Consider the following 27,630-nt stretch of genomic DNA (forward strand, 5'->3'; position numbering starts at 1 on the left):
CTAAGCCGCTTCTGGCGAACCAGAGCAGTGCACGGAAATGCTGTTTACCTTCCCACTGGAGTGGTCCCTATTTATCTACTTGTACTTTGACGTGCTTTCCAACTGCTAGGTTGGCAGGAGCAGGGACCGAGCAACGGGAGCTCACCCCGTCGCGGGGATTCGAACCGCCGACCTTCTGATTGGCAAGTCCTAGGCTCTGTGGTTTAACCCACAGTGCCACCCACGTCCCTGTCAGCTGGTACATGCTCCCAATCTAGCTGTGACTTTCAAGGACTGGACTCCTTGGTTTGGTTGTGAGTCATTATGAAATATCAGTTGATGTACATACACGTGTCCTAAGTAGTGCTTGGAAAGTTCTTTTTTTAAAAAGTAGTTCATTCTGGTTCACACCCTCCAAAATTGGAATTGGTTCCAGTTCCAGATTTCTGCCACCCAAAAGGAACTAATTCCATTTCAGTTCAATTCACAGTTCAGTTCAGAATTCATTTGTATGGTCCGCAGCATTTTCCCCCAGCCTTCAGAATTGTACAAGCTGCTCTGCTGAAGTATAAAATAGACTTATTAAGAAAACATCAACAACCCCCACCCATAGTGCAATGCAAACATTTTTTTTTAATCTACCCCAACAATTATTATCTTTAAGCTTAAACAGCAGCATCACTTTTCAGAAAGGTGTCCAACCAAACCATGGAGTCCAGTTCTTTTCAGAAAGGTGTTTTTGTTTTTAAAGGTAAAGTGCTTTACCTTGTTTTGAACACCTCTCCCTCACCTACTCCTTGCTCCTTTGTGCTACAGTAAATCTTGCAAACTCAGCAGGAGCCAGATCTGATGCAAATGTAGATTGTGGGTCAGCATGCCCTCACTCTGAAGCAGTTTCAGCATTCTCACTGTGGGGTGGCGATTCAGAAGCTTTCCTCGTGATGACATGGCCAGGTGAATGACTCATTGCTAATTCAACACACATTGTGGGCACAGTACATTTTGTTATGTCAGAAAGGATTGTGTGAACAGAGCTCACCAGCATGGGTGTATCAAATGGGCACATTGTGAAAAACCTGCATGTAAGGTCATGAGGTGTGACGGCCTACACAGCTTAAAAATGAATAGGTGAAGAAAGGAAATAAGGGTAAAATGCCCATAGGCTTCAATTGCATTGACTTGGATTCAGTGGAGCTGTCTCACTACCACAACCCCCAAAATCAGGAAATACTTTGGTCTAATCAATTGATTTAGGACTGTGATGATTCATTTGTGGATGGGGCAGTGTCTAATTCCTATTCTTCAGATACCCTCATCAGTTTGCATTTTTTAAGGTCCCCATGAAAATTCACCAGCATTTGTGTGAATTTTTCCTAAATGAGGCAGCCATTCCCTTCCCTTCCCAAACCCAAGTTATGATGCTATGTGATGACTTAGCACAAGGATGGGAAATCTGTGGTGCTCCAGATATTGTTGAAATGCAGTTTCCATCATTCCTGACTGTCAGCCAAGCTGGTTGGAACTGATGGGAGTTGAACTACATCTGGTTGGGCACAGGTTCCCCACCATTGGTGTTGTATCATTCATAAGGGGGCTGCTACTTCCCTGCTGAAATCCTTCTCAACAAAATGAAATATCTTCACCATCACATAATACTGTTCCTAAGGTACTTTTCTGTAGCAAATATCATGCCCACCCCTTGAATTCCAAACCTCTCTGAAAAAGTGCCCCAAATGTCCCCCCCTCCCATGTTGCCACCCTTCAAACAAAATAAAATAAGGATTGGAATCTATCCAGTGGATTGAACCTCATGTCATGATGGCTGCATGAAACCTTCAGATTCAGAGACAGATTGTATGTGAATACAATTTGCTGGAGAGTGACTGGAACCAATGGCTGGAGACTTTGTGCCCTGCTTGCAGGCATCTCAGTGGCATCTGCTTGGTCACTGTACGAAACAGGACCCTGCACAGATGAACCTTTGTTTTTTTAAGTCATTTTTATTGATTTTCCAATGAAGACAGCCAATCAACATGTCCACATCATAATCTAATTAAAAACAAAAAAACAAAAATAAAAAAGTCCAAATTGTAATCCAAATTGTAATTATTAATTTTTCCGGGCTCACCATAGTCTGGACCTCTCCAAATCCTCAGTCCTGCACAGATGAACCTTTGGTCTGATCCAGCACGGCTTTTCTTTTACTCATACATAGTGAATGTCAGGGAAAATGTTGAATTGCAGCTTAGCTATAATTGATTGTTTGTCAAACATAAACATACAGTTAAGCAAGCAACTACTGCTAAGGCGCCTTCCTTGATATGAGCAATGTGGTGTGGGGAGATCTGCTATGATGTGCTGCTCTTTCTGGGGGTGGGGGTGGGATGGGCAGCACAGATTTAGGGAATACCTGCCTATACTTCTTGCTCAGTATCCTCAACTTCTACTGTGTTGATCAGCAGGAGAATATGGCCATAATCTGTTCATCCCCTCTCAATTCACAACTTCCATTTTTGCTACTTAAAGCAGGGGGGTGTCACAGTAATTGCCAGGATGTTGTGAATGTGCTGAATCACAGGAGATTGCAAAAGCATTAGTCACTTCTTGTTTGCCAGAGAAGCAAGCAACTTGAGGCTTCCAAGCCAACAGCACAGCCAGGTGGATTGCATTGCAATAAGATCGTTCAATGTTGCCAGCAACAGCCAAGAAGCAACTTCATTTGAATGTTTCTTACACAGAAAGTTTGCTGTTGTGATCAGGCTGCTCTCGACTTTTTTCTATGTCTCCCTGCATCTCCAGTGCATGAAGCATGCCTTTATTTATTGTGTCATTTCTGGAAATTAGATCATTCATGCCTCAAGGCAAAGACTGTGGCTGCAATCTAATGAAAGTTAGCCATGCTGAAATTCTGTTGAAATCAACGGCACGAAAGCATTTTAACTATGCAGTTTAATTCCAGTTATTTCAACGAGACTTAAGCACACCTAATTTTCTCTGGATTAAACCCCACGGTTTATGTTATTATACTACACACTATACTATAAATGCAGAAATATAATGCCCAATAACCATATATTGCTAATGAGCAGTACTACATGTATTTTAATGGCCTTAAGTAGCCAAAATACTGTGATTATGATTTTGGAATGATCTATGATATGTGTGCAACAGGCAAAACAGGCACATGCCCAGAAAGTAATCAACAAGATATAAATTGTATTAGTTGAACTTGATGCGCAACCATCAATGAGGCAAGGTAAACCATATCAGAACGTACGGTAAACATTAAACAATGTACACATCTAATAGGACATGGGAAATAAATGATACATAATGTAGAAGCCAAATCTACCAAAAAAATTAAAATATGTAATTAAGATGCACCAGGATTTTCAGTGTTTAGATTATCATTACCAATGGTTTGACAGTGATAAACAACTAGCTGGCCTTCATCAATAATAAAAATAATAATAGTAAATTTTTTTTATATCCCGCCCTCCCCAGCCAAAGCCAGGCTCAGGGCAGCTAACAACAATAAAACAGTACAACAGTACTGTGTGAAAATGTCTTCTGTAAAATGTCTTTTGTAAAATTACAACAACAACAACAACAACAACAACAACTTCTTCTTCTTTATGGGGAGCTCCCAATCATAGTTAGCATTCCACTGTATAATAGCAATTATAATTTATAAATTTCAAAGTTGTTCTGGTTAATGGGACTGTTTGGTCTCTGTGTTAATATGCACAAATATTTATGAAATGTTTATATGTAACCTGTCATAAAAGCTAAGGATATTGCAAGAATTGGAGTATGGTTGCAAGACCAACAATTGTTTCATGTATTGTGCTTTAAGAACCCTCAGCATCATCCTTTGACAGTTTAGGAACAATTAATCCTAAATTTTGAATGCAATCATAGGGATATGGTGTGCAATGTATACGGTAAGTTAATCAATGTTTTGCGAGGACACTGGATATTTTTGAATGCAGTGGGGGATCATTTTAGGTGAACATAAGTGGGGTGAAATCTGGGATTCTATGCCACAGAAATCAACTTCAGCATACCTCTGGAAAAACTATACATTAGTAGTTCAGAATCACAGTAGAGCTGTCTCACATGATTGCAGGAGGATTCAAGAACTACTGGCTAAATTGTGAGAGTAAGGGGACACAGGTCTGAAGTGACAAGGGAAATGTCAACAATTTTGACATGTTGGGTGGACTGTACTCCTCAACTGCTCCTGTTTGAATGTAATAGTGCAAGCGTTAAATTTAAAGGCCTGCAGGTGTACTTGATCACTGCAGCACAGCTGGCCATTGTGCAAAAGTGGAGGACTTCAGACCTGGATGTGTGGTACGGCAATGTATGGAAGATAGTGATGGCTGAACCAGTGACACATCACGTGAGAGTCTCAAGGAGCAAGGAAGCTCCAGGCAAATTTTACACCATTTCATCACCATTTGTTTGTATCATCATTTATTTTTATGCTGCCTTTCTACCACATTCAAGGTGGCTTATGACATGAAAATGCAACAAAATTTAAGTGATCATAAGCAATAAAAATAAGAAAGCATCTCTTTTAAATAAATATATATTTTTTGGAATTTAGAAAAAGGAAAACAGACATTATTATCAAATTCCTTTTTTTTTTTTTGGTCAAAACTAAAGTCAATCTAGATAAAACACAAACCACAACAAAAAAGGAAAAAAGGAAAGGAAAATATAGTTAGTGTATAGTAAAAAAAACAATGTTTATTAGTTCTTACACACAAAATGTAATAAATAATAATACTGCTTAATTTTTGGTCAGAATGTTCTTATACATTTGGAGCATGACTTGGGAGTGATTTCCAAGCAAGATGAGTGAAAATGGTGCATGAATGCATTTCAATATATGTCATAGGATTCTGTTATTATTCTAGAGCAGGGGTCAGCAAACTTTTTCAGCGGGGGGGCGGCGGTCCACTGTCCCTCAGACCTTGTGGGGGGACAGGACTATATTTTGAAAAAGAAAAAAGAATGAATTCCTATGCAAATAACCCAGAGATGCATTTTGAATAAAAGCACACATTCTACTCATGTAAAAACACTCTGATTCCCGGACCATTCGCAGACCGGATTTAGAAGGCAATTGGGCTTGATCCAGCCCCCGGGCCTTAGTTTGCCTACCCATGTTCTAGAGGGTCCTCCAAAGCAGAATGCTTGCTTAGATAACTGAAGGGCCTCTGAATGAGAGTTTTAAAGGCAAATTTCAAGAGCAGCCAGCAGTGCCCTCTAATTGCTGCTAGAAGTCTACAACTTCTATCATCCTTGACCACTGGCTATGGTGGCTGATGGGAATTATAGTCCAGCAACAAGTGGAAGGTGCCATGTGGGCCACCTCTGTTCAATTTAAACACAATCTGCTATTCAGTTGTATGGAAGCAATAGTCACATACCGTATATACTCGTGTATAAGCCGACTTTTTCAGCACATTTTTTATGCTGAAAAAGCCCCCCTTGGCTTATACTCGAGTGAGGGTCCCTTTCAGGCTGCTTCTTCCTCCTCCTCCGCCTTCGCCACTGTCAGTGGCGGTGTCAGAGGAATGAGCAGTGTTATTCCAAGTGGCTCGAAGATGAAATTGCAATCCAGCACCTAAAATGCAAAGTAAACATGCATTAGATTGTGCTCTAAGTTACCAGAGTCATCTGATTTCTTGCACAATCATCATCCATCCTACATACATTGTAGCAAAGCACTGAACCCCAAACTGCTGCTGTATCCGAGGACTGGATCCTGCAGATTAATTATCCTCCCAAACATTGTTCAGGATTGAAAGGGAGCAGAAATCATGTATTGAACAGCTAGCTACTAATTACACTTTCATGTTAAGCCCCCAAATCAAATTGGTACTCTGAACTTGTCTTCTTTGTATAAACATCAGTAATTCCTGAGTTCAGTGCTAAATGCTCTAGGTAATAATTATCATCATATGTGGTTAAAATTAGTCAGACCTCATCACTGGCAAGTTCAAAGCAAGTTATTTTTCATAATTGTTTTCTGGCTGGGCTACTTCTGCTACTAAGGTTCAGAAGGAAGAATCAGGAAACAGAGTGAAGCTCCAGGACAGCTTTAACATTTGATATGAGGCTGTAATGGATCAACATCAAAAGGTTCTCTTTTTTCATTTGAAATGCTTTACCAAACATTTATCAGGCTGAGAACAGACTCTTTTGTGGAATAGTCAACAATTTTCTTGTTCCATCTATGGTTGGAAACATCACAAGAAGATCTTGACATTTAATAGGATGGCTTTTCTGCCTATGGTTTCAGCCAAAATCAAGATGGGAAGAATTAGGTGGATTTTTCCGAGCCTCAAAACGTTTCTTCATTCATATGATACAGTGACATGTTTCATACTTGTGTGCCAATAGCCCAGAATGAGATGCACAACTCATTCTATTATAATGTGTACAAGACCATAATGACAGTCTGTGGTGTTGCATAAGAGTAGCACAGGACAACCACTCTGGCCAACAGAACCCTACTTATAGTCTGGATTCCTCCAACAAAGAGAAAGGTTGAGGAGAAGCCATAACTCAGTGGTAGACCACATGCTCTGGATTGCAGAAGATGGCATGTTCCATCCCTTGCCTCTCCAGTTAAAGCATTAGGTAGCAGGTGATATGAAAGACCACTGCAGGAGATCCCTCATTAAAATTTATTGTAACATGCACAGTGCACACATTTTACACAGTGTCAAAACACTGTGTAGTGTGAGAAGTTTTTATGCAGTTGGGCACATGGGATATAAGAAGAAGAAGAAATACATGAGGAAAGATCAAAATATATAGAAAATAAAGATGAGTACAGTGGTTCCTTGGGTTACATACGCTTCAGGTTACATACGCTTCAGGTTACAGACTCCGCTAACCCAGAAATAGTGCTTCAGGTTAAGAACTTTGCTTCAGGATGAGAACAGAAATCGTGCTCTGGCGGCGCGGCGGCAGCAGGAGGCCCCATTAGCTAAAGTGATGCTTCAGGTTAAGAACAGTTTCAGGTTAGGTACGGACCTCCAGAACAAATTAAGTACTTAACCCGAGGTACCACTGTACTGGTTCCTTTCCAATATTCATAACACATACTAATAGTACATTATGAAACTATTTGACTAGTCAAAGGCATTTATTGACTCATATTGAACTCCAATTAAACAGTTTGTGTAGATATGCAGCCATTACACGCCACTACAAAACAAAGATTACACAGCTGTGCTATAGTCCTCTCACAGTATGCTGAACATGTTGATATTTGCTTTGAGGTTGGAGGGGCTTTGCGGGGAAAGGGAGTCTCAGTACCCCACTGTAGTTCAAGGAAGAAAGATAATTTAGTCCCCCAAATAATTGGGGGCATCCCCCTAGTCCTCCTTCGTTCCCCCAAGACGCCTCTTTTTTCTTGTTCTTTCATTGTCCCGACTTCCCCCCTTTCTGTTGTTTCCCGCCTTCCTTCCCTTTTCTTTTTCTGTTAAATCTTATTTTCTTTCCCCTCTTTTATCTGGCCATGCCACAACTAGGAAATGGACACCAATAGCTACTCCACAGTTGTTCTCTTTCATGTTCTCTTTCCCCAGTAGGGGGATCAGGTGTTCTTGATAAGCCAGTAAAGTTCTCCTTGAAGGACAACATAAGGTATATCTAAGATTGTATGATCCTGTTCACCCTGCTTGTTTCCATATGATATAGGGTTTTGATTGACCAACCAGTACAGCATCCAGGTCCAATCTAATGCCGTCTATATGAACCTTGAGGATAGCTCCATTGATTCTGCAGAATGCCAAGTAGGTTGCAATCTATGGAGCGTAGTATTAAAAACATGAGAACATAAGAAGGACCCTGCTGAAAGGCAACAAAGGTCTATCTGGGTCATCATTCTTCTTCCCACAGTGGTTAACCAGATACCTTCAGGAAACCCCCAATGAGACATGAGCGCAATAGCCCTGTTCTCCAGCAACTTGTGTTCAGAGGTAGAATGCCTGGCAGTGCTTCTGACCCTATAGCCATCCTCACTAGCAGCCAATGATAGCTGTATCCTCCATAAAGGTATTTATTATTATTATTATTATTATTATTATTATTATTATTATTATTCCAAAATGTATGTTGAAACCACTACAACTGCTGAAATAAAAGCAAGAGTTGGTGCTAAAGTTATTGACGTGAGGCATAATTTCAGAGCAGTTATGGGGCTACTGGTCTTGAAACTAGCAATTTGAAGTTGTACATTGTAATTATATAAGTGAGAAAAGTGTTAGCCTTGAATGCCAAAAGTAATAATTTGATATTCAGGGCTGCACTGATTGCTGCAGACTGTATCCCAAGGAATATAGTAGCAATTCCTGTTTAATCAAATTCAGAAGGGATTTTTTTTATATAATATATAAAAAATCAACCAATCATCTGTAATTAAGGTTTTTAATATGCAAGTCCTTTGATGTTGTGTCATCTTGGAAACATAAAACAAGCATTTGTCTCCTTTTTATAGAATCTGATGAATGAATCTGAAGGGAGGGTAGATCTCCAGAGAGATACGTTTAAAAGCATCTGGTGTTTTGACTTTTTAAAAAAGCAACAGTACTGGCAAGAAATCTTAAAACGGGTGCTTGTAGAAGTGAATTAATATGTCAGCAGCTCACATGTTGATGGGAAAGCTTTGACACATTTGGAAGATCCCTTTATTTCCCCCCCAGTTCCAGCTTTCATGCTTGTAAGAATTTCCCCAGGACATTTTAATTAATTCTGATTAGCAACACCCCCTTAGGAGCTAGTATGTGTCATTAAATCAGTCTCACAAGGACATAGAACAACAACTATTGTTCTTCTGAGAAGCCTCTCCTAGTAGGGGTTTGGTATCTGGGGTTCTCCAACTCCATGTAGCAAGGAAGTCCCAGAAGATTTTATTCCTGTCCCGTTCGCCGCCACCCCCCCAAAATTATTTTTATTGCTTCAGACCCTTTATGATCCAACTGCGGCAGGGGAGTCTTGCCATTGGGGCCCTTTCTGAGGTTGGGGCCTTCAACATAGGCCCCATCCTGCTGACTCTTGATGATAGCACTGCATGCATTGTCTCCCTTGTCTTGGCAGAAGATTCTGTCTCGTTCTCTCTTTGTTCCCCTCCTTTCCCTTTCCACAAGCATCTTTGTTTTCTGTTCCATTGCATACAGTGTTTTCTGTTCTACATGTATAGCAAAATCATGTCAAAGGCTCCTTCTGGGATTTGACCGTTTCAATCTGAAGTCGAGAAAGGTTATTTTTTAAATGTTTCCCAACATTACAAAATACTTCCTCAACATAGAAAACTTGGTGGGGGGAGAAAACACATCTCCAATGTCTGTCTGTCTATCAATCTTTCGATCTATCTATCATCTATTAAAAATAAGGAGCTGTGGCTGGGTTAAAAGAAAAGATTCATAGGAAGAAGAAACCCCCAATAGTGATTGTACAAAATAGATCGAAACAATTAAGATCGGTTAAAAAAAAAACCAGTACAAAAAAGTAAGATAGGATTGATTACAGCATTGAAAAAAACAATCATACATTTGCGAGGAAACAATCTCTCAGAAGGTAATCAAAGGTGCCCGATACCTTCAAAACATATTCCATTTTTTCTCTTCCTGCCATCTTTTCACATATGTTTTACCGATTTTGCTATGAGTGTGCCATGATTCCACATTTTTTCCTAGTCATTCCCTTCCAGGTGGTATTATGGAAGCCTCCAGTATTTTACATGAAGAACCCTAGCATCTGTGACCATATAGGATATTAAATTCTTTAAAAGAATTATTTGTAAATATAACAAAAAAGAAAGGGAAAAACTTTTGCAAGCAGACATTGGAAATAAAAATATTTCATCAGCTCTAATTTAAATATATATAGATTAATATATGCAGACCATATATCCAAATAGGTCTCTATTTGAGATTGACTACTATAAACAGAAATGACAATGAGATCTTCAAACCAGAGTTGTGGCTGGTGGGTGTTTGTCCTTCCAACCTCGTAATAGAAGTCCCTTAACCATCACAAGAGCTCGCAAAGACCACTTTTGCTGTCCATCCATTAGTCCCCACACCACAGGAATATAATTTAAGAGTGCATGAACATCAGCACATATCAAGGATTTGTCTAAACCAAGTTAATATGAACAATAATTTATTGCCTGAAAGATGACACCACAGAACATGCCAGCATTGTGTGCCTCAAAAAGGTGCTTTTATGACACCAGTATTGATCTGAACCAGTCAATTGCTTCCTATAAAGACATTCTGTCATTTTGTTGGCTTTACCATTTAAATGTCAGAAAAAAAGAATAGTAGCTGTAGTGGAATGAATATAAGACCTCAAGTTCTTCACTGATACTCTTCTAATTTCTCCCCCAAAACGTTTTAAACAGTGGGCAATCCCACAATATATGAGAAGGGAAAAATGTAGTGTAACAATCATATTCAAAGAAAAGTTGTGTACATTGGGTTGTAGCCAATGCTAGTCCTACTCAGATTAGACCTATTGACCTTAATAAACATTATTAACTTAGGTTTATTCATTTCAGTGGGTCTACTTTGAGTAAAACGAAGTTGGATGCAATCCATTGTTGCACAAACTCTCCCAGCTGGCATGGGAATGTTATCTACTATGCCTTGAGCCCATCAAACCCTTTTACAGTTTACTTGCTCCATTTTGGAGCCATGTTCTAAAAGCAATGTGTAGGTTTTAGAAAGAATATGTTTATTATTATTTAACAATATTTTCCTCAGAACTATTCTCTCAACTGAACATTAAGTTTTACCCAAGGCAGTCAGGTGTGTCAAGTGCATTCTAATTTGAAAATATTTGGGTTAAACCCAACCCAAAGTTGGTCGGGTTTAACTCATTTCATTTATTTTTCAGGACTATTGTATCATGCATCCTTTTTTCCTTGTATCAGCTGGGATTGTTTCAATGTACTAGTTTTATATATCAAGGGAAAGGTTGCTGTTTTTGTTTGTTTGTTTAGTAACTCCCTTTATGGTTTGAAGTAACCAGCGACCTCTACTGCCTTTGCATGTCTACTCAAAGTTAATTCCCATAAAGTTCAATATGACTTGTTTCCATGTAAGTGTGCGCAAGGTTGGTGTGTTAATGATCTTTATCAGTAGCTACATTTTTCAAAATGTGTCTGTTGACAACACAACTTTTCTTGACATCAGCCCAGATCTACTTATCTACCATTTCCTCGTAGAAATCCCCCGCTTGCAATATTTATGAAATCATGCTGGCACTCAGACATGTCGGGTGGGGGTGGAAATGACTGTACAATCAGGGACTTTTTATCGTTTGAAAAATACAACTCTATTCCCTGGAAGCAAGCCAGGCTTAATGTGCAATGTTCTTCTGTCATGTTATAATTAGAACTTACACATACACTGAAGTTTAATTTCCAGAGTTTTATTGGAGTGGTGGAAGGAACAGTGGGTGGGTGGGAATCAAACAAATTCTGTAGTTTTAAATGTTCAAAGCGTTTCATGGGAGGTGGTTGTAGAAGAGACAGAAAACCCATTAGTCGTTAATAAGACTCGAGAGCAGATTTATTAGGTATTACTTATGCATTTTCCCCTTGCTCATGACTCAAATGCACAGACATTCTGAGGGCTTCTTCTCTTCTCTTCTCTTCTCTTCTCTTCTCTTCTCTTCTCTTCTCTTCTCTTCCACATTCACTATTACATTGTTTGGGGTGAACTTGGTCTGAGGACATATGACATGATGCAGCCACCCTGCTGAAGCTAAGCAGGTCTAGTTGGGCCTAGTTGGTGCTAGACGGAAGACAGCCTCAGAAACCCCATGGATGTTGCCCTGGGCTCCATGATGGAAGAACAACAGGGTATAATAAATGGGCAAGTGCTTATTGGGTTTTTAGAAAGTGCCTTCCTCGCCTTCGCACCCAATGCAGGCAAACTGGTGGTGCTACTCTAAACCTGCCTCAGACACAAGATTCCTCCACTGAGATTTTAGAATATATGAATCAGTTTGATAACAAGTCAGATTATTAGAGCATCTATTCTAGCCCAATATTGACTTTCATTGCTACAGAAACAGAGGTCCCATTTTTATAAAAAATGGTCATGATCGAGACCCTTCTTTCTGTCTCACTATCACATTTAGTAAGTACTTAAGTAAGGTCCTGCTCAGTGACTGACCTAGGTCTCTGGAACTCTTTTCTGAGAGAGGTCTGGCTTTCCATATTTCCAATGATCTTCTGCCAGAAAGCAAATTTATTTTTTATTTAGACAGAACTTTGGTCTTCTTTTAGCTATTGTAACTATGTTGCTGTCACTTAAATGGTTGTTGCATTTGTTGGTTTTATTTATTTGTTCTGCCTGCCTTGTTTTTAAGCTTTGGTTCTTATTTTGCAGTGGACCTTGGACAACATTTGATGGATATGTGGGGTACAAATTTAACACATACACATAAATTTTACGAAATTGTTCAAAGTCTGGATTCCAATTTTGCCTCTTTAAGAACATCTATCCTTCTAACCTTTTCTTCTCCCTTGCTTATTGGCAATAAGATATGTAATTTATTTGACTGATATGCAATGCAACCCTGTGTTTGTTTACTCATAAGGAAATTCCATTGAATTCAATGGAGCTTATTTTCAAGTAAGTGTGCGCAAAACTTCAACTGGCTACTCAGTTCAGCTGTCTAACCTCATGCTTCCTACCGATCGTTTCAGAATAAAACAGCTGTAACCACACTGTTTTGGGACGCGGATGGTGCTGTGGGTAAAACCTCAGCGCCTAGGACTTGCCGATCGCATGGTCGGCGGTTCAAATCCCCGTGGCAGGGTGAGCTCCCGTCGTTCGGTCCCAGCGCCTGCCCACCTAGCAGTTCCAAAGCACCCTTAAGTGCAAGTAGATAAATAGGTACCGATTTATAGCGGGAAGGTAAACGTCGTTTCCGTGTGCTGCTCTGGTGCCGGTTCGCTGGAGCAGCTTCATCACGCTGGCCACATGACCCAGAAGTGTCTGTGGACAGCGTTGGCTCCCGGCCTTTAGAGTGAGATGAGCGCACAACCCTAGTGTCTGTCAAGACTGGCCCGTACGGGCAGGGGTACCTTTACCTTTAACCACACTGTTGGTGCTGTATTATTATTATTATTATTATTATTATTATTATTATTATGTGTGTACACACTTATAGTTCTCTTTCAAGGAAGTCAAGGCAATGTACGTGTGATTCATTCATTCATTGCACCAGGATTTCTGCTCAGCAAACAAGGAAATAAGGCTGATACAAAATTAACAATTAAAATTACTGCCTCTTCTATTTAGAGATGATGTTGAAGCCAAAAAGGCTGTTAAAGTGTGATACTTTATTATAAAAGAAAAATGCATAATTATCTGATTTTTCTCTGATCTTGTCTTGATACTTTATTCTTTCTGGATATAAATATAATTAGAGAGATAAACTGCCTGTGGTTTTCTTCCCTTCTTCCCTCCCTCTTCAACAACTCAGGACTCCAGAAGCATTTTCAAAGTTTAAATGTGCTCTGTTTTGCTTGCTGTATCCTTTCTGCTGTAGCTTGCAAGCTCTTGATCTAAACAGCTAATGTTCCAAAGCTTCTTTCTGCACAAGTGACAACTAATTGGTAGGGATCCATGTGATGGGCCTCATTCACAGCATTTCTGTGTTCAGATGATGTTGTCAAGTGCAGGGCCGGATTTAGGTTTGATGAGGCCCTAAGCTACTGACGGTAATGAGGCCCTTTATACGTTCAGCTGTCCTTGGTCAACAACAAATTGTCGCTGTTTTTCATGTTGAATATATGCTATATGGTAATTTATGGACCTAACAGGTATCTAAAGCCATTTGCACATAACAAAATATGTATTTTATCCAAGTAATTTGTTTTTTATCTTATATTTTGGAAATGTACATTCAGGTTTATTTCCTTTAATTTTGGGAGGCCCCCAAGAGAGGCCTCCCCATCTTTTGAAAGTTGTCAAGTGTAAAAGGGCAAGGTCTGTCATAAACTGGGGTAGCAATATTGGCAATGTATACCCTCCTGTTCAGATTCAGCAAGTGGATGTGATGGGCTACAAAGTCAACTCCAAAACTAGTATGAAGAGTTTCTCACAATCGCTTTCAACTTCCAGTGGAGTTGCTATCACTTTCGATTTATGGTAACCAAGGAAGAAGCCAGACCTGAAATAAAGCACATCTGGATGGTGTACATGAAAACCTGGAGATGTGGGGCAAACTAACATCCATTTAAAGAGCACTCTTCTAGCAAGCAGTGTTTCAGAGAAAAAACAATTCTTAATTTTTGAAATCCACACACATATTTACATGGCATTTCAGAATGGAGAACAACTAAAAATGTGCAGATCAATTCATTATTTCAACAGTTCTCTGTTAGAAAAAGTTACGGGTAGCTTCAAGATCCGTACCAAAAATCATCTCCGACCTGTGAATCCCCAAGTCAACATCTTGAAACCAAATGTCTGCCTCAGCAGAGACCGCCAAAAGACAAGAACTTCCTCCTCCAGCTTCATTTAGCTATTCCACACCATAGTCTTTCACGCTTGGGAATGGTAGATGACCTTAAAATGTATGGCTTCGTGTGCCAATTCTGACCCGATTCCAATGGCTAGGTGGGAAATAGAATAAAATTTCTCAGGAGCTAAAATGCAGTTAACAATGTAGGTGTCAAAACCCATTTCCTATATAAGACAAATTCCAACAGGATCTCTTGGATAATACTTCAAAGCACTGAATCAACCATCATAGATAAGTGGAGGGTGATTGCGCCCCACAAGAAGTTCATTAAACATTTGACAAACACACCTCAAAGTCATCAAACAAGGGAGATCCCAGACAAAAGGAAGGTTAGTAATTAAAGTAAACCTATGCCCCTCAAGGATCTGTCATTGAACTCTTTTTTTTAAAAAAAGGGCTGTTGTTCAAAGCAAATAAGAGTAATGTTGCCCCCGCAAAACAGAATAGTGCTCCCTTTGGTGGGGAGAGTCCAACACCTTTCACTGTGAGATTGCAATCTGTTCCCCCTGCCGCCTCCAGCTGCCACCACATATTGCCACAGTGCATGTTAAGGGAGGGCTCGTATTGTGCATCAAATTGTGAATGCCCCCTTCAAAGCGGCTTGCTACAGTGCAATACACCCCTTCTCTTGACAACTTTCAAAAGATGGGGAGCTTTCCAATCTGCATGTTGCTGCAGAGTGCCTCCTCAAACTGGCTGCTGGCAAAAGCGGCGGTGGGAGAAATGTGCCACGCATATTGGGGCCGATTGTCTCCTCCCAAGCGGCGCCAACCATTTGAAAGGAGGTGAACATTATTAATTTTTGGCCCTTCTTCACATGCAGCCCAAATAGGGATTGAAACACAGTCCTCCTAAAGAAGACTAACCTTATGTTCTTCTAACTAAGTGTTCTCCTGTAGAGAACAATCACTCGTCTTAAGTTAAACGCAGCCAAGGAGTGAGATAGGAGGGCTCTTAATTGTGCAGCGCAAGGCTGTTCTCTATTTATTTATTTCTTTGATGTCAGTTTTCACATCCCACACACATGTAAATTCAAAGATTTACAATTAATTATATCATACTTAAAATATAGACAGTTAATCATACCAGGATTAGTACATCCATAATTACAGCTTCATTAATGTTTATATTGATTCCATTGCAAAAGGAATGGCATTCGTCTCTCCACGTCGAAAAATCTCTTGTTGGTTGTATCCTTGTCTCACCAAACTGTTTGTAACTTGTGGTTTCATTTGCTCTTATTATGCCCCATCTTATTTTCCTTCTAGATGTCTGGTATAGAACAGAATATGTGGCACCTGCAACAAAATGTTGCAGCTTCAAGTGTTGTTCAGGATTCCAATCACTCTCATCCCTACAGTCAGCATTCCATGGGCACCGAGTGTGGTTAGAACCCTTTGGGATGTTTTGGAGTCCCCCCGCCATTGTGGGTTTGTTTGTTTTTTTAATTTCTGCAGCAAATCCAGAGCAGTCAGCAGCTTTCCCTCACCACAGCCCTGCCCTACCCCATCCTGAGCAAGCAGCAGCACCACCACAGCTGGAGGAGTGGAGCCTCAGCAGTACCCCACCTCATGTGTCATGTCTGGGCAAAAATTAGGTTTCCCCTAAAGCCTCCTGATATTTCTTAAGGTGCCATTTTGACTACATTATTGTGCCATTATGGCTACATCATGGCACCATTTTGATTACATTATCACTAACAGCCTGAGCAATAAGAATAAAGCAAATGATGATGGATAGGATAGAATACCTTTGAGAACTAGTTCACACATGCATGTACACCCTTGATTGTTCTATACTCCTGGTGGTAGCAGAACGTGTGATTTGGCTCCACTGAAAATCTTTGCACCTGCTATGGCTTGAAAGTTCTGCCTGCTGTGTTAAATCTCTGGTGGACCCTTCATATATATACAGCTTATATACATGCATTGATGCTGCCATCATGCACAAAAATCTATTTTTACCACTAACCTCCTCTCGCCACCTACAACCCTGTCGTGCGCAAATAGCTACAATCACAAGAGTGGCATATGCAGGGGAGGGACTGGACTGGGCACACAATGTTCTTCTGTGTACAATCACATTGTTCCATAGAGTAAAAAAACAAAACACAACAGTGCAAGTTTTGAGTCTTGCAGATTGCATTCTTCATGCTTCAGCCGTTGCTTCCTAGCTTGGGGTAGGGGTGGGGGGTGGGGGTGGGGAGAGAAACAGATGTGTCTCACTAAAAAGAAAGGGGTGGGGTGGGGTGGAAAACCTTCCCAACTTTCTGTGCACATGGACCTTTCATTTTATGAAAACAGTCAAGCTGCAACCACAAGATTTCACAGATAAGAGAAAAAATGTGGATTGTACTTAATTCAATATTATAAAGAAATACTCTTATGGGGAGACGGCAAGCTGAGCCAAAGCCAGACCAAGACTGCTGACTGATCTGAAAAATGTGAATATTTTTCACACTGGGACACCACATCTCATAATGCTCCATGTGTGCTATAGTATATAATTATGAAATGTTTGCATTAAGTAACTTGGGTGCCTAAATACAGATGTTCCTTATTGACATTAATTGGACATGACATATCTTTGGCCTGCTTTATAGCAGTCATCAAAGCATGCATTTCCATTTTGCCATATATATTCTAAAGGAGCTCTGTTCCATATCGACCTTATTAACAGTGAAAAACATTAGTGCCGCAGCTATCTGTCATATATTTCAGTTAAAAATGCAATTGGTTCACTTTGAAGAGGGCATTTGTTGGGAATTGACCGCAAACATTAATATTTGTTTCTTTTCCCCCAGAAACCTTTCTTCTCTCCCTCCCTCTCTCTCTCTTTCTCTCTTTTACTAGGTATCTTGATGCTTATTATTGCTTAATTATTTTTACTGTTCACAATAAAAAGAAACATGAAAGCATCATGTCTCCCTAACTGCAGAGACTTCAATGGCATTTTGTTCAACATTTCAATAGTAATAGCTACCTTTAGGGTGATCTGGGCCTGGTTCATAAGTTGATCCTCTGGCCAAAAAAGGAGGGGCATAATTTTTCCCAATTCCCCACACCATTCCCAAGGATTGCCCAACCCCCAGGACCAGGTTTTCGATGGTTACAATGGGCTTACAATAGGAGAAAGGGGAGGCAGAAACCCCCATGCTACATCCTTGAATTTGATTCCATTTGCAGAAGGAAAGTTAGGACCTAAGGCTATGAGTTGGGTCTAGTTGCATCTAGTTCCCATTGAAATCCATGGGGCTTAAGTGATGACTGACTTTTCCCATTGATGTCAATGGATTCATGAGCAACTGACTTAGAGCACAGAATAAGTTGCATTGACTTCAGTGAGGTCTTTTCTAGGTCTATTTCCCCAGGTATAGGATTGCAGTCTTAGGGCAGGAGTCTCTCTAGTGGGCTTCTGCGCATGGACTTCTGCTAGTGCAAAAGGGTTTTCCTCACCGCCTCTGCTTGTGGGATCTGAAATTGCCTTGGGGAGGGGGGCATTAGAGAACCCCCAGAACAGTGTGCTGGGGGGAGGAGCTCCATCTGGCAAGTGGAAGAAAACTTGCCATAGTGCTATGCTGAATTCCAACTAGTCTGCATCCAATCCAATTCAATCCAACTCTGCGTTTTCATTTTAGAATTACACTGGCATAATGCAAAATGCCATTTTTTGCAAAGTCACACAGAGCTGTTATGATATGTTAGCTTCTATGGCAATCAAGTCAGCCCAGCTCCAAACCTGGTCAATCAGTTCATTTAACATTAAACTGAGGCAGCAGCTTTGGATGAATCCAGTTCAAAAGCACGAGTAGTGGTGAAACTGAGATCTGGAAATAAAGTGCAGTGGCTCAGAAAGCAGGGATTTCTCAGTGGTGGCACCATGTTTATGCAACTCCCAGTACAGATCTGGATGTACTCCATATTATATTTCTTTGGCATCTGCTTAATACTATTTAAGTAATTTCGTTGTCCCCGAAGGGGGCAATGACAATAAAGATATTATTATTATTATTTTCTCCAGGTCTCCAGGGTCTAGCAGGAGTGGTCCTATTTATCTAAGTGCATCACTGATTGCCATATGCTACTGTTATTTTATTGCAAAAAAATGGCTTTAATTTCACTTTGTGGAATGCAACAACCCTATTTTCATCAGAGAAATGTTGGAAGGTATGGAATATCACAGCACCCAAAATAGCTTTCATGCTCTCATGGGAAAAAATGGGATGCCTCGTTTTTAGGAGGACATCCCGGGGTATGTTATTGTAGAGATTACAGTTAAATAATGCATGGGAAGCCCTTTGGACACTTGAAAGCACTATACACATGTTAAGTATTATTATTAACTTTACAAGTCACAGTGCTGCTTCGTAGACGGTGCCTACCTTGATGTGCTTTATTTTATTAAACTTATATTTCATATATTTTTATAGTGCATGCAGCAAAGCAAGGAAGCACCTATTCAATCAGCTAGGTAGGTGTTTTAATACATGCATTCCTTGCCTTCTGCCTAACTAAGCTCCCCAAAGCGACTTAGCAAAGTGTGCCTGTTGCTCTTACATTAATTAACCTGGTCTGCTTTGCTGCTCTTCAGCAGCCTCAGGGGGGCTGGCTGTTCATCAGGCAGTCAGCGATGACTCTGCCCTCCTGACGCCCCTAGAAAACGGCAAAAGCCAGGCAGCTACCTGCTGTCCCTTCATCAGCAGCTTTGAAACGGCAGGCCCTGGGGATCAATGAGCAGCTTTCCAGCGCCTGCTGCGAATGAGGCAAACTTGAAGTAATTGAGAAGGGTTGCAATCCAGACACATTCTTTGAGCAGATCCAAAGGGCTGCACATACCAAATACGATGTCTGCTCTTTTCTATTTTATTTTATTCAGATAAATGTAAGCCTCTTTGCAGTACAGAGGGCTCCAAATGTCTAATAAAAATAACCCTTAAGTTGCGTTTGACCTCCGCTATTCCATATTTCATACTGCTTTTTTAAAAAAAAAACACTCCTAATATTTTTCAAAGGGCTTTGCTATCCACAGGGCGGTGGGGTGGGGGCTTGGGGGAGCGAGCTGCTGCTGTTCAAATGAAAAAAAGGTCAAAACACCCGGCTGGGTGTGTGTGTGAAACAGAGTCACCCGCTTCCCTGAAATGTGGCAACAATTTATATATCTAAAAAGTTTATTTTTACAATGTTCTTGGTGGAGGAGAATCATCTGGAGGACGTTTTTAAAACAAATCCTAATTTTGAAAGCGTAAGAATCTTTGGGGATGAAATATGGATGTACTCATTTGTTCCAAAACGGTTTCTCCCTCCCGCATGTTTAATAAATGGCAAGATATTGTGGCTTGGTGTTTTCAGACTCATGCTTGCGTGATGTGCCCTTGAGGGCATCGGCTCAAATCCTTCTGCTGTGATAAGGGGGAGCTGATGGTTGGGAGTAAGGGGAGGGGCTATAGCTCAGTGGAGGAACAAATGTGTTGCATGCAGAAGGTCCTGGGTTTAATTTTAATTTTCAGTTTAAAAGAGTATCGGGTAGTAAGACTAGCAGCTATGACTTCCTGATGCCTTGTCAGTCAGAACACCTATATACTAAGACCAACAGACCAGTGGACTGACTCAAAGTGGCCAATTTCTGCTGGACATAGAATAAGAGCCTGCTCAGTGTAGTGCTTAGAGTGTTGGACTAGGACCTGGGAGACCAGGGTTCTAATCTCCACTCAGCTATGACACTCAGTGGGTGACCTTCAGGCAGAACTTTCCCCTCAGCCTAGCAAACCTCACTGAATTGTGAGGATAAAATCAGGAGTCAGAAAACCATGTATGGTACGTTGAGCTCCTTGGAGGAAAGGTAGGATAGAGCTGTAATAATAATAATATCAACAATAACAACACCATTTGGCATTAAGGTGGAAATGAACAGGTTACCTGCAAAGGAGGAAGAAAAATCTCCACACGCTTCCTTATTTTCTCCTCAGAAAGATATCCAGGAATTGCTTGCAGCTCCTTCTTCCTAAACTTGCCTGGATAGGAAAACTGGCTCCAAGTATTCAGTCTCGGGCTTTGTAGATGTTTCTTCGTCAATTCATCTTCACAGCGAACATTTCCACAGCCGCCTCCAATGCTCTGAGGTACCAAAGGAAGGTTATTCAGCAAGGTTATTTGATAATCTCCCAGGCGATATTTGCAACAATTCCCCTGGATGCATTCTTTCCCCTCCTCAACAGATCTCCTGGGAGAAAAGAGTGTCTCCAGATAAGCTTGATGGTAATGGAGTCGAACAATGTCCCTGAGGTCATGATAATAACAATAATAATAAAAGCCGTGGCTTTGGAGTCCAAAATCTGCTTCCTTGAATAAATAAGCTGCCTTTGCCCATCTGAGAATGAATTTTGCCAGCGAAATTTCTACAGTTTAAGCATATCTACCTTCTCTTCTGAACACAGTATTTGGCTTAGCTCTGCTTTAACATCCTGTTTCGCCTCGAAACAAACACTACTGTGTTGGCTCAGGCCTTCCCTCCCCGTCCAACAGTGAAGGCGGCAGGATGGGAACGGCTTTTGTTTTGGAAAGTCATGCTTTCACAGTACGTTGGGAAAGCAGCCCGAGAGCAAGCGATCCATTGGATCCTACAAAAACGACGGCCGTGTAATTCAATTCCATAATGCCGCGAGTTGTCTCTGTATCCCCTTAACAGACTTGGCAGAATGAGGACAATACCACAAGGGCCTCCAGGTCACTATCTGTGTGAATCATAAAGGATTATGCCAAAACCTTGTCTAAAGAATAAGTCTTGGAAAAAATTACTCAAGAGTTCCAGATGTTAAAATATCTGGGTGTGTTTGCTTTGTGTGTCAGTTCTCTGAGGTTTTTTAAGGTGAAATGCATTTAAATAATGGGAAGATGGCAAGCTGACCTCATTTAACGAATTCTCCTGTTTGTTGATACTTTATTTGAGTGAATACAGCCTTAGCAAATTTCTGGAGTATGATGTTGTAACTTGTAACTAAGAGCAGCAGCGTCTTCAAATGTACTTGTTGGCTTTCAGAGAAAGTGAGAAGTGCAGTGACATAATACCAAAGACTGAAATACAAACTAAGCCCACATGTGCAAATGTACAGTGGCTGCGAATGCATCTCCCAAGGGTGAAGCAGGACTTTTCCTCCTGGCACTTGTAAGAAACACATCCGAGAGGTGAGGGAAGGGGAAGAAGGAGAGATGATATTGTCCTTGTTCCTGGTTGCTTAGAGATGGGTGGATCTGTCAGTTTCAGTTTCTCATTGTTTCTATCTTCATTTTAGTTGTCCACATTTTCACAGAAGTTTGCTGATTTTTGAAGAAGTCCTTGTGAAAATTCACCAGCATTGTAAGTGTGAATTTGTTCTAATATGTATGCATTTTCACTAGTATATGCATTTGTTTGGGTTTTTTTTTGTACACACTATATGGCTAGAGAACTACAAAATTCAGATTAGTGTGGATTTTGAAAGATAGCTTTGTTTTGGTTCTTGAGATGTTTTGGAAAGTGCAAAATACGAAAATTTACCTTTACATGGGAAATAAATACACCTCCCCACCCTATTCCTACTCTTGTTAAGGTATAAAAAATGACACCGCTGGTATTCCCAGGTGGGTTAATTGTTCTGAGAGGGTAGGTGCTTTGTTAAGATCATATGGGTTTAGAAAACAATTATTTGCAGTTTTTTTGGGGGGAACCACTCAGATCACTTCCAAGTCAAAAGGTGACAAGCTCACCCACCCAGAATTTAAAGCTGCCATTCTTGATGAGGCATGTGCAACTAACTGAGAGCACAAAATAATCTTAAATTTAACAATGGTAATCCAAGTGGGCTATTCCAAAAAATGGGAATGAGAATGGACTGATATGATGAGCATGACCATGCTATGATCAATCTTTCCTTCTTTTTTAATTGCCTTTAGTCAAAATAATTTTTTTTATTTGTTAACAAAAAAAGTTGCAAACAAAACAAAAAGAAAGAAAACAAAAAAAAAATGTAAGCCATAAAGTGTTATAGGAAAAAGTACAAATATGTGGCATTCCACTTTCCTTCTCTTGTTTGGTTTTAGAAAAAAGTAAAAAATGCTTTAATACAGAAATGCACATAATATTGTATATTGTCAAGCACATCTATAGAGAGAGAGAACACTGAAATCTGCAGAACATTGTGGAACACATTTAAGTGTGAATAGCCAGTATGAATCGTGTCCCAAAGGGATAAGTCAGAAATCAAATGATGTTACTTTTTAGGATTTTGAAATAATCACATTGATATACTATGAATGCTTCTTAATAATGAAAACTCCAGGTGAAAAGTAATTTGTGTTACTAAAACTGACAAAATCTGGCACTTTCTGAATGAGATTTAGCTCCAGTTCAAACCCAGATTATTGATTCAAAAATTGTAAAATGCCATATGTTGGCACTCATCTGTCTTGAGAGAGAATGGAAGAATTCACCACTGGGAGTGAAGTCAAACCACTGGAGAGTTACAGCGCCTGCTGCAGCTGTAGAGACCAATATGGGAGAGACGTGTTTTATTACAGGTGGGGCAGGTGAAGGCATCTGGTTTTGCTGCTACAGGTGCACCATCAGGACATTTTTCAAGCTGCAATTCGCTGGAACTCAGTTCTGGCACCTCTCAGGCAGGCGCTATTTCTATTGTAAGAGAACAAGGGAGGTGGTATTGGTCACTGCTGTGGATACATGACCTGTTGTCTGTCTCCAGGCACTGTGTTCATCTGCAAGGTTTCCCACATGGCAAGGTTAATGTTGCTAGCCTTCATGTTACATTTGCAGACATCTTATTGATAAGTAGGAAATGTATATTCCTTGCTGCAATGGGCAAATCAATAGACTTCCAGATTTTCTGTTTATGACCTCATTGCATTCTTTTTGCATCCCTACTCCAGAGGGACATGGTGATATCACAGCACTACACGAATACAGTGCCTTCCCTGTACTCACACATTTGTCGCAAGGCCCAGTGGAGCCTCTGAACCGGGACTGCATTATTTACCCACCCACAAGATCTAAGTGCATGCTCAGACCCGGGGAGCAAATCCTCTCCAACTGGAACCCCAGAATTTGGTACATATTCTGTTTGGGGAGATGTCTGGAGGCCTCCCCAGTCACACAGACCCCTTCAATTAATATGCTATGCCTTCTGCTTCAAGGAAGTATCATGCCCTGTTCACCTTGCTTGATTTTGTCCAAAAAGGAAATTTACCTAAGTATAGTCTAGATTGGAGGTGCCAAAGAACAGGAAAAACAATGTACATGAATTATGAGCAAGATAAACGAGACCTACTGCTTTGAGAATGAATCAATATTGTAATTAAAACATCAAAGGCAGTTCAAATAAATCTGAGCTCTGTTTAGAAAGCAGATGCCAGGAACATCTTTTCCATTTCCGTGGTGTTCTCCGTTTGCTTTGTACACACCCATCACAGAGTGTCAATGCCCTGAAATTACCCAGCGTAAAGAGGGTATAGTGCATTTTGCTGCTGCTGCTACCACTGCCGCCACCACCCAAAGCCAGCTATGTTTCAAGTGTCTCATAAAACACAGAAGAAAAGAAACATGATAAATTAGGCATCCATCCCAAGTGGATGTTTTTCTATCCAAATTCAACCCCTAAAGGAATGTTAGGCACAGATAAACAAAGGAAGAGAAAGGGTGGGGATATGTTAGAATGTAACAGAACGCAAATTGCAAACTATAAATGAAATCAAGTCACAACAACTTTGCCATTAACCATTTCCATATTTGGTGTGCTCTACAGTATCCAAATTTACCTTGTGGGTGAATCTACGGCTGTTGCAGCAAAATTTATCCAAGGTCTGCCATTCACTTATTGTATCAAAAGTTGATTGCAAACTCAAGATGAGGTTGATGTGAATAGCCAACACAAGGGTGGGATGAATGACCAGCAAAATAATAATAATAATAATAATAATAATAATAATAATAATAATAATAATAATTGCTGGATCATTAGGAAGCTCAAGAATGTCTTTTTTGATAAAAAGGGAAGTATGCTTTGTCATAAATAGCCGCAAAGTGCTCTGTGTCCAAATCACAACTCGGAAAGAAAACAGGAGCAAATTGTTTCATAGCTCTTCCCAAGGCAACCCACCAAGTGGCAGATGCCAGGAGGCGAGGACTGGCGGAAAGTTGTTGGACAGAGCTCTGTGTGCTCTGAGACCTGCCTTAGCATCAGCTCGTGTACTTTCCTTGGGTGCAATGTAGGATGCTGAAGTAAGAGTTACCTCACAGTCCTGTTGGGCCTTGTCTTGTGCACAGAATGCAAGCAGGCTCCATATTTCCAGGCAGCAAAAATATCATTGGCCAGCCCTGCAGGTGTCTATATGTTACTTTCTCACAAAAGTTGACAGTGAGCTGCCGAAGAATTTGGCCGTAATACACACAATCCACAACACAACTGAGCTCAAGCCATGTGGTGTTTTTTTTAATCACTGTATTCCCTCAAAGTCAACAGAACAAAGAAATAGAATTATCAGCAACCATAATTACCGTATTTTTCGCCCTATAGGACGCACTTTTTCCCCTCCAAAAATGAAGGGGAAATCTGGGTGCGTCCTATGGGGCGAATGCAGGCTTTCGCTGAAGCTTGGAGAGCGAGGGGGGTCGGTGCGCACCGACCCCTCTCGCTCTCCAGGCTTCAGGAAGACATCCGCAGCCTAGGCAGCCCTGCGGGAGGTCCCGCAGGGATGTCTAGGCTGCGGATAGCAGCCTGCTTCCCGGAGCGTCATGTGCCCTGAAAGCAGAGCGTCCGGCGCTTCGGGAACACATCCGCAGCCTAGGCAGCCCTGCGGGAGGTTCCCGCAGGGCTCCCCATGCTGCGGATAGCAGCCTGCCGCCCGGCGGGTGGGGCGCCCTGAAGCAGAGCGCCCCGCACGCCGGACAGACATCGGCCAGCCCCACAAGCTCGGGGGACAGCAGGGAGGCGCAGTGCCGCCATCCCGCTGTTCCTCGACCTGGTTCGGTTTCCCCGACCTGCTTTTGGGGGGGAAATAAAGGAAAAAATTTTTTCCTTTATTTCCCCCCCAAAAAACTAGGTGCGTCCTATGGGATGGAGCGTCCTATGGGACGAAAAATACGGTACAACAACAACGTTATACTCCATATATTATTATGTAGTAGCATTAACAACAAGAAAAAGTGCTGCTTAGAATATTTGAAAAGAAAAACAAACCTTTGCTGAGGCTGAACATATCTGATTAGGTGTTTTGTTTTTTTCATATTTCAGAGCCAACCCCTGCTCTTATATCGCTAGATGGACCCAGCAAATGAGTCCACGTTTCCTGGAGATGAATCAATGTAACTGCGCACATTTGTAAATGAGGTCATGGCAGTCACCCAGAGACAGCAACATGCTTGGAATCTGAAATGAAGGATTCTAATGCTCAGGAAGTAGAAGAGGCAGCCCCCAAAGGTGTCTGCAGACAAGCTCTCTTCATGATGCTAGCTTGTGCTTGACTTGATCAAATTATTTTTTTTTGGGGGGGGGAGTTGTGAATGATTTGCTGTAAACTAGCAGGTTCCTAGAGGTCATGAACACAACGAGGAGTGAGGGTGGAGGATACACTGCTGCCATCAACCACAAGCAGCTGTTGCAGCAATGCCGGCTAACCCAAAGAGACCTATAATGAAGCTTTCAGGGAATGTCTGCAATGTCTTAGCTTGGCCCATGCAAATGGTGGTTGTCCATTAATGTTGCATAGAATTGCCAGTAATTAGAACATCCCTGGTAGGCCACCAACATCATTAATGCCTGTTATGATTGTTTTATAAGTCTGAGGAGACAAATGCATTCCTGCATGACTCTAATGCTGCTGGAAGTGCTGAGCTCATAGCTTGGGCTACAACAGCTATGAAGAAGATTGTCTATCTGAGGAAGATGTCTCTCTAGAGCCACATCTCCCCTTCTTGCCCTTTCACGGTTGCATTATCCCCCCGAACCCAGCATCTTTTGAAATCAGCTCGCTAATATCTTATCTTTAATGGCCTTCTAAAAACAGACCAAAGGGGACTTTGCAAAGTCAAGACGGCAGTCATCACTTCACGTTTAACTGGCCAGCTCACTTGGCCCTCCTTAAAGGACGCAGAGTGCACAGCTCACAAGTCTGTGCGCCTTCTCAGAAACCTATCGCGCAACATGTAAAAATAAGAAGGTGTCTGCAAAATGAGAAGTGCTTCTTTGCTCAGACGTTACTGAATGTCTCCCTGGCATCTATTTTCAGCTTGGGGAAACAAGTTAACAACATCCAATATTTGTGCTTAGGTCACAAAGGCAGGGTCAGCCTGGTCATTGGGAAGAACAAGACAGCCATCTCCAGACACAGATTCAGATGCCATGAAAGTGCAACCAAGAGGAAGTTCCTTAATGTAGCATTAAAAGGTTCAATAAGCTGGAGTTAATTCTCACTGATTTCAAAGGGCAAGTGCTAATAGAAGTCCTTGACTTTGACAAGATTGTGCTTGGGTGTTTTGGCAAAAGGGGAAATTAATCAGGAATGTGTGAACCTGTCAATTTCAGATTCCCACATTTTCCCATTGTTAGGTTCAGATCATCACATTTCCATTCCACATCAGCATGTTTTATTTACTTATTTTAAAGTCCTCATGAAAATTCTTCAGCATTTTAATGAATATTTCTCTAAATCAGTGGTTCCCAAACTCCCCCCCTCCCCAATCCCTTGAAAATTGCTGACAGTCTTGGCAGACCACTTGATGATATATATTTTTTGCCCATTGTGGAAATTGTAAGCTGCTATATGGTTTTTAATTGTATTTTAATTGTTTCCTTTATTTCTTTTATTGTATTGTATTGCATTACAATTTGCATTCCATAAAATTCAAGTTATAATGCAATAAAATACAATAAAACAAAAGAAGCAATAAAAATACAATTTAAAATTTGGAAAAAATCAGGTTCTTTGACAGCATAGAGACACCCGATACTCGATTGTGAAAAGGAGTTTTTAAAAGAAAAATGAATATGTCATGTGCCAAACCCATGACATTTTTGTCATTTTGCTTTTATAT

General features: G+C 40.9%; 1 protein-coding gene and 1 long non-coding RNA gene across 9 annotated transcripts in view; one reads left to right on the top strand and one right to left on the bottom strand.

Annotated features, from left to right (window-relative positions):
* Positions 1–24,779, bottom strand: part of LOC310673062 (uncharacterized protein) — a 125,913-nt gene extending 101,134 nt beyond the window's left edge. For 2 of the 8 annotated variants that reach the window (XR_014508783.1, XR_014508784.1), the window contains exon 1: positions 20,469–21,373. Coding sequence is in view for 1 of the 8 variants with exons in the window: in XM_083431032.1 (XP_083287158.1) it covers positions 5,510–5,617; positions 20,469–20,666; positions 24,698–24,778 (387 nt within the window). In the remaining 7 variants the exon portion in view is untranslated. Of the gene's footprint in view, positions 1–4,717; positions 5,618–14,293; positions 14,645–14,989; positions 15,852–20,468; positions 21,374–24,356; positions 24,500–24,697 lie in introns of those variants that run through there. The other 6 variants (XR_014508785.1, XM_083431032.1, XR_014508787.1 and 3 more) reach the window with 6 other exon arrangements.
* Positions 21,424–27,264, top strand: LOC310673080. The gene is made up of 3 exons (XR_014508822.1): positions 21,424–21,734; positions 21,842–21,906; positions 25,832–27,264. It is a non-coding gene; the product is annotated as an uncharacterized lncRNA (long non-coding RNA).
* Positions 27,265–27,630: the final 366 nt, after the last annotated feature.

The sequence above is a fragment of the Podarcis tiliguerta genome, assembly GCF_965153285.1.
Source record: "Podarcis tiliguerta genome assembly, chromosome: 2".
Lineage (NCBI taxonomy): Eukaryota > Metazoa > Chordata > Lepidosauria > Squamata > Lacertidae > Podarcis > Podarcis tiliguerta.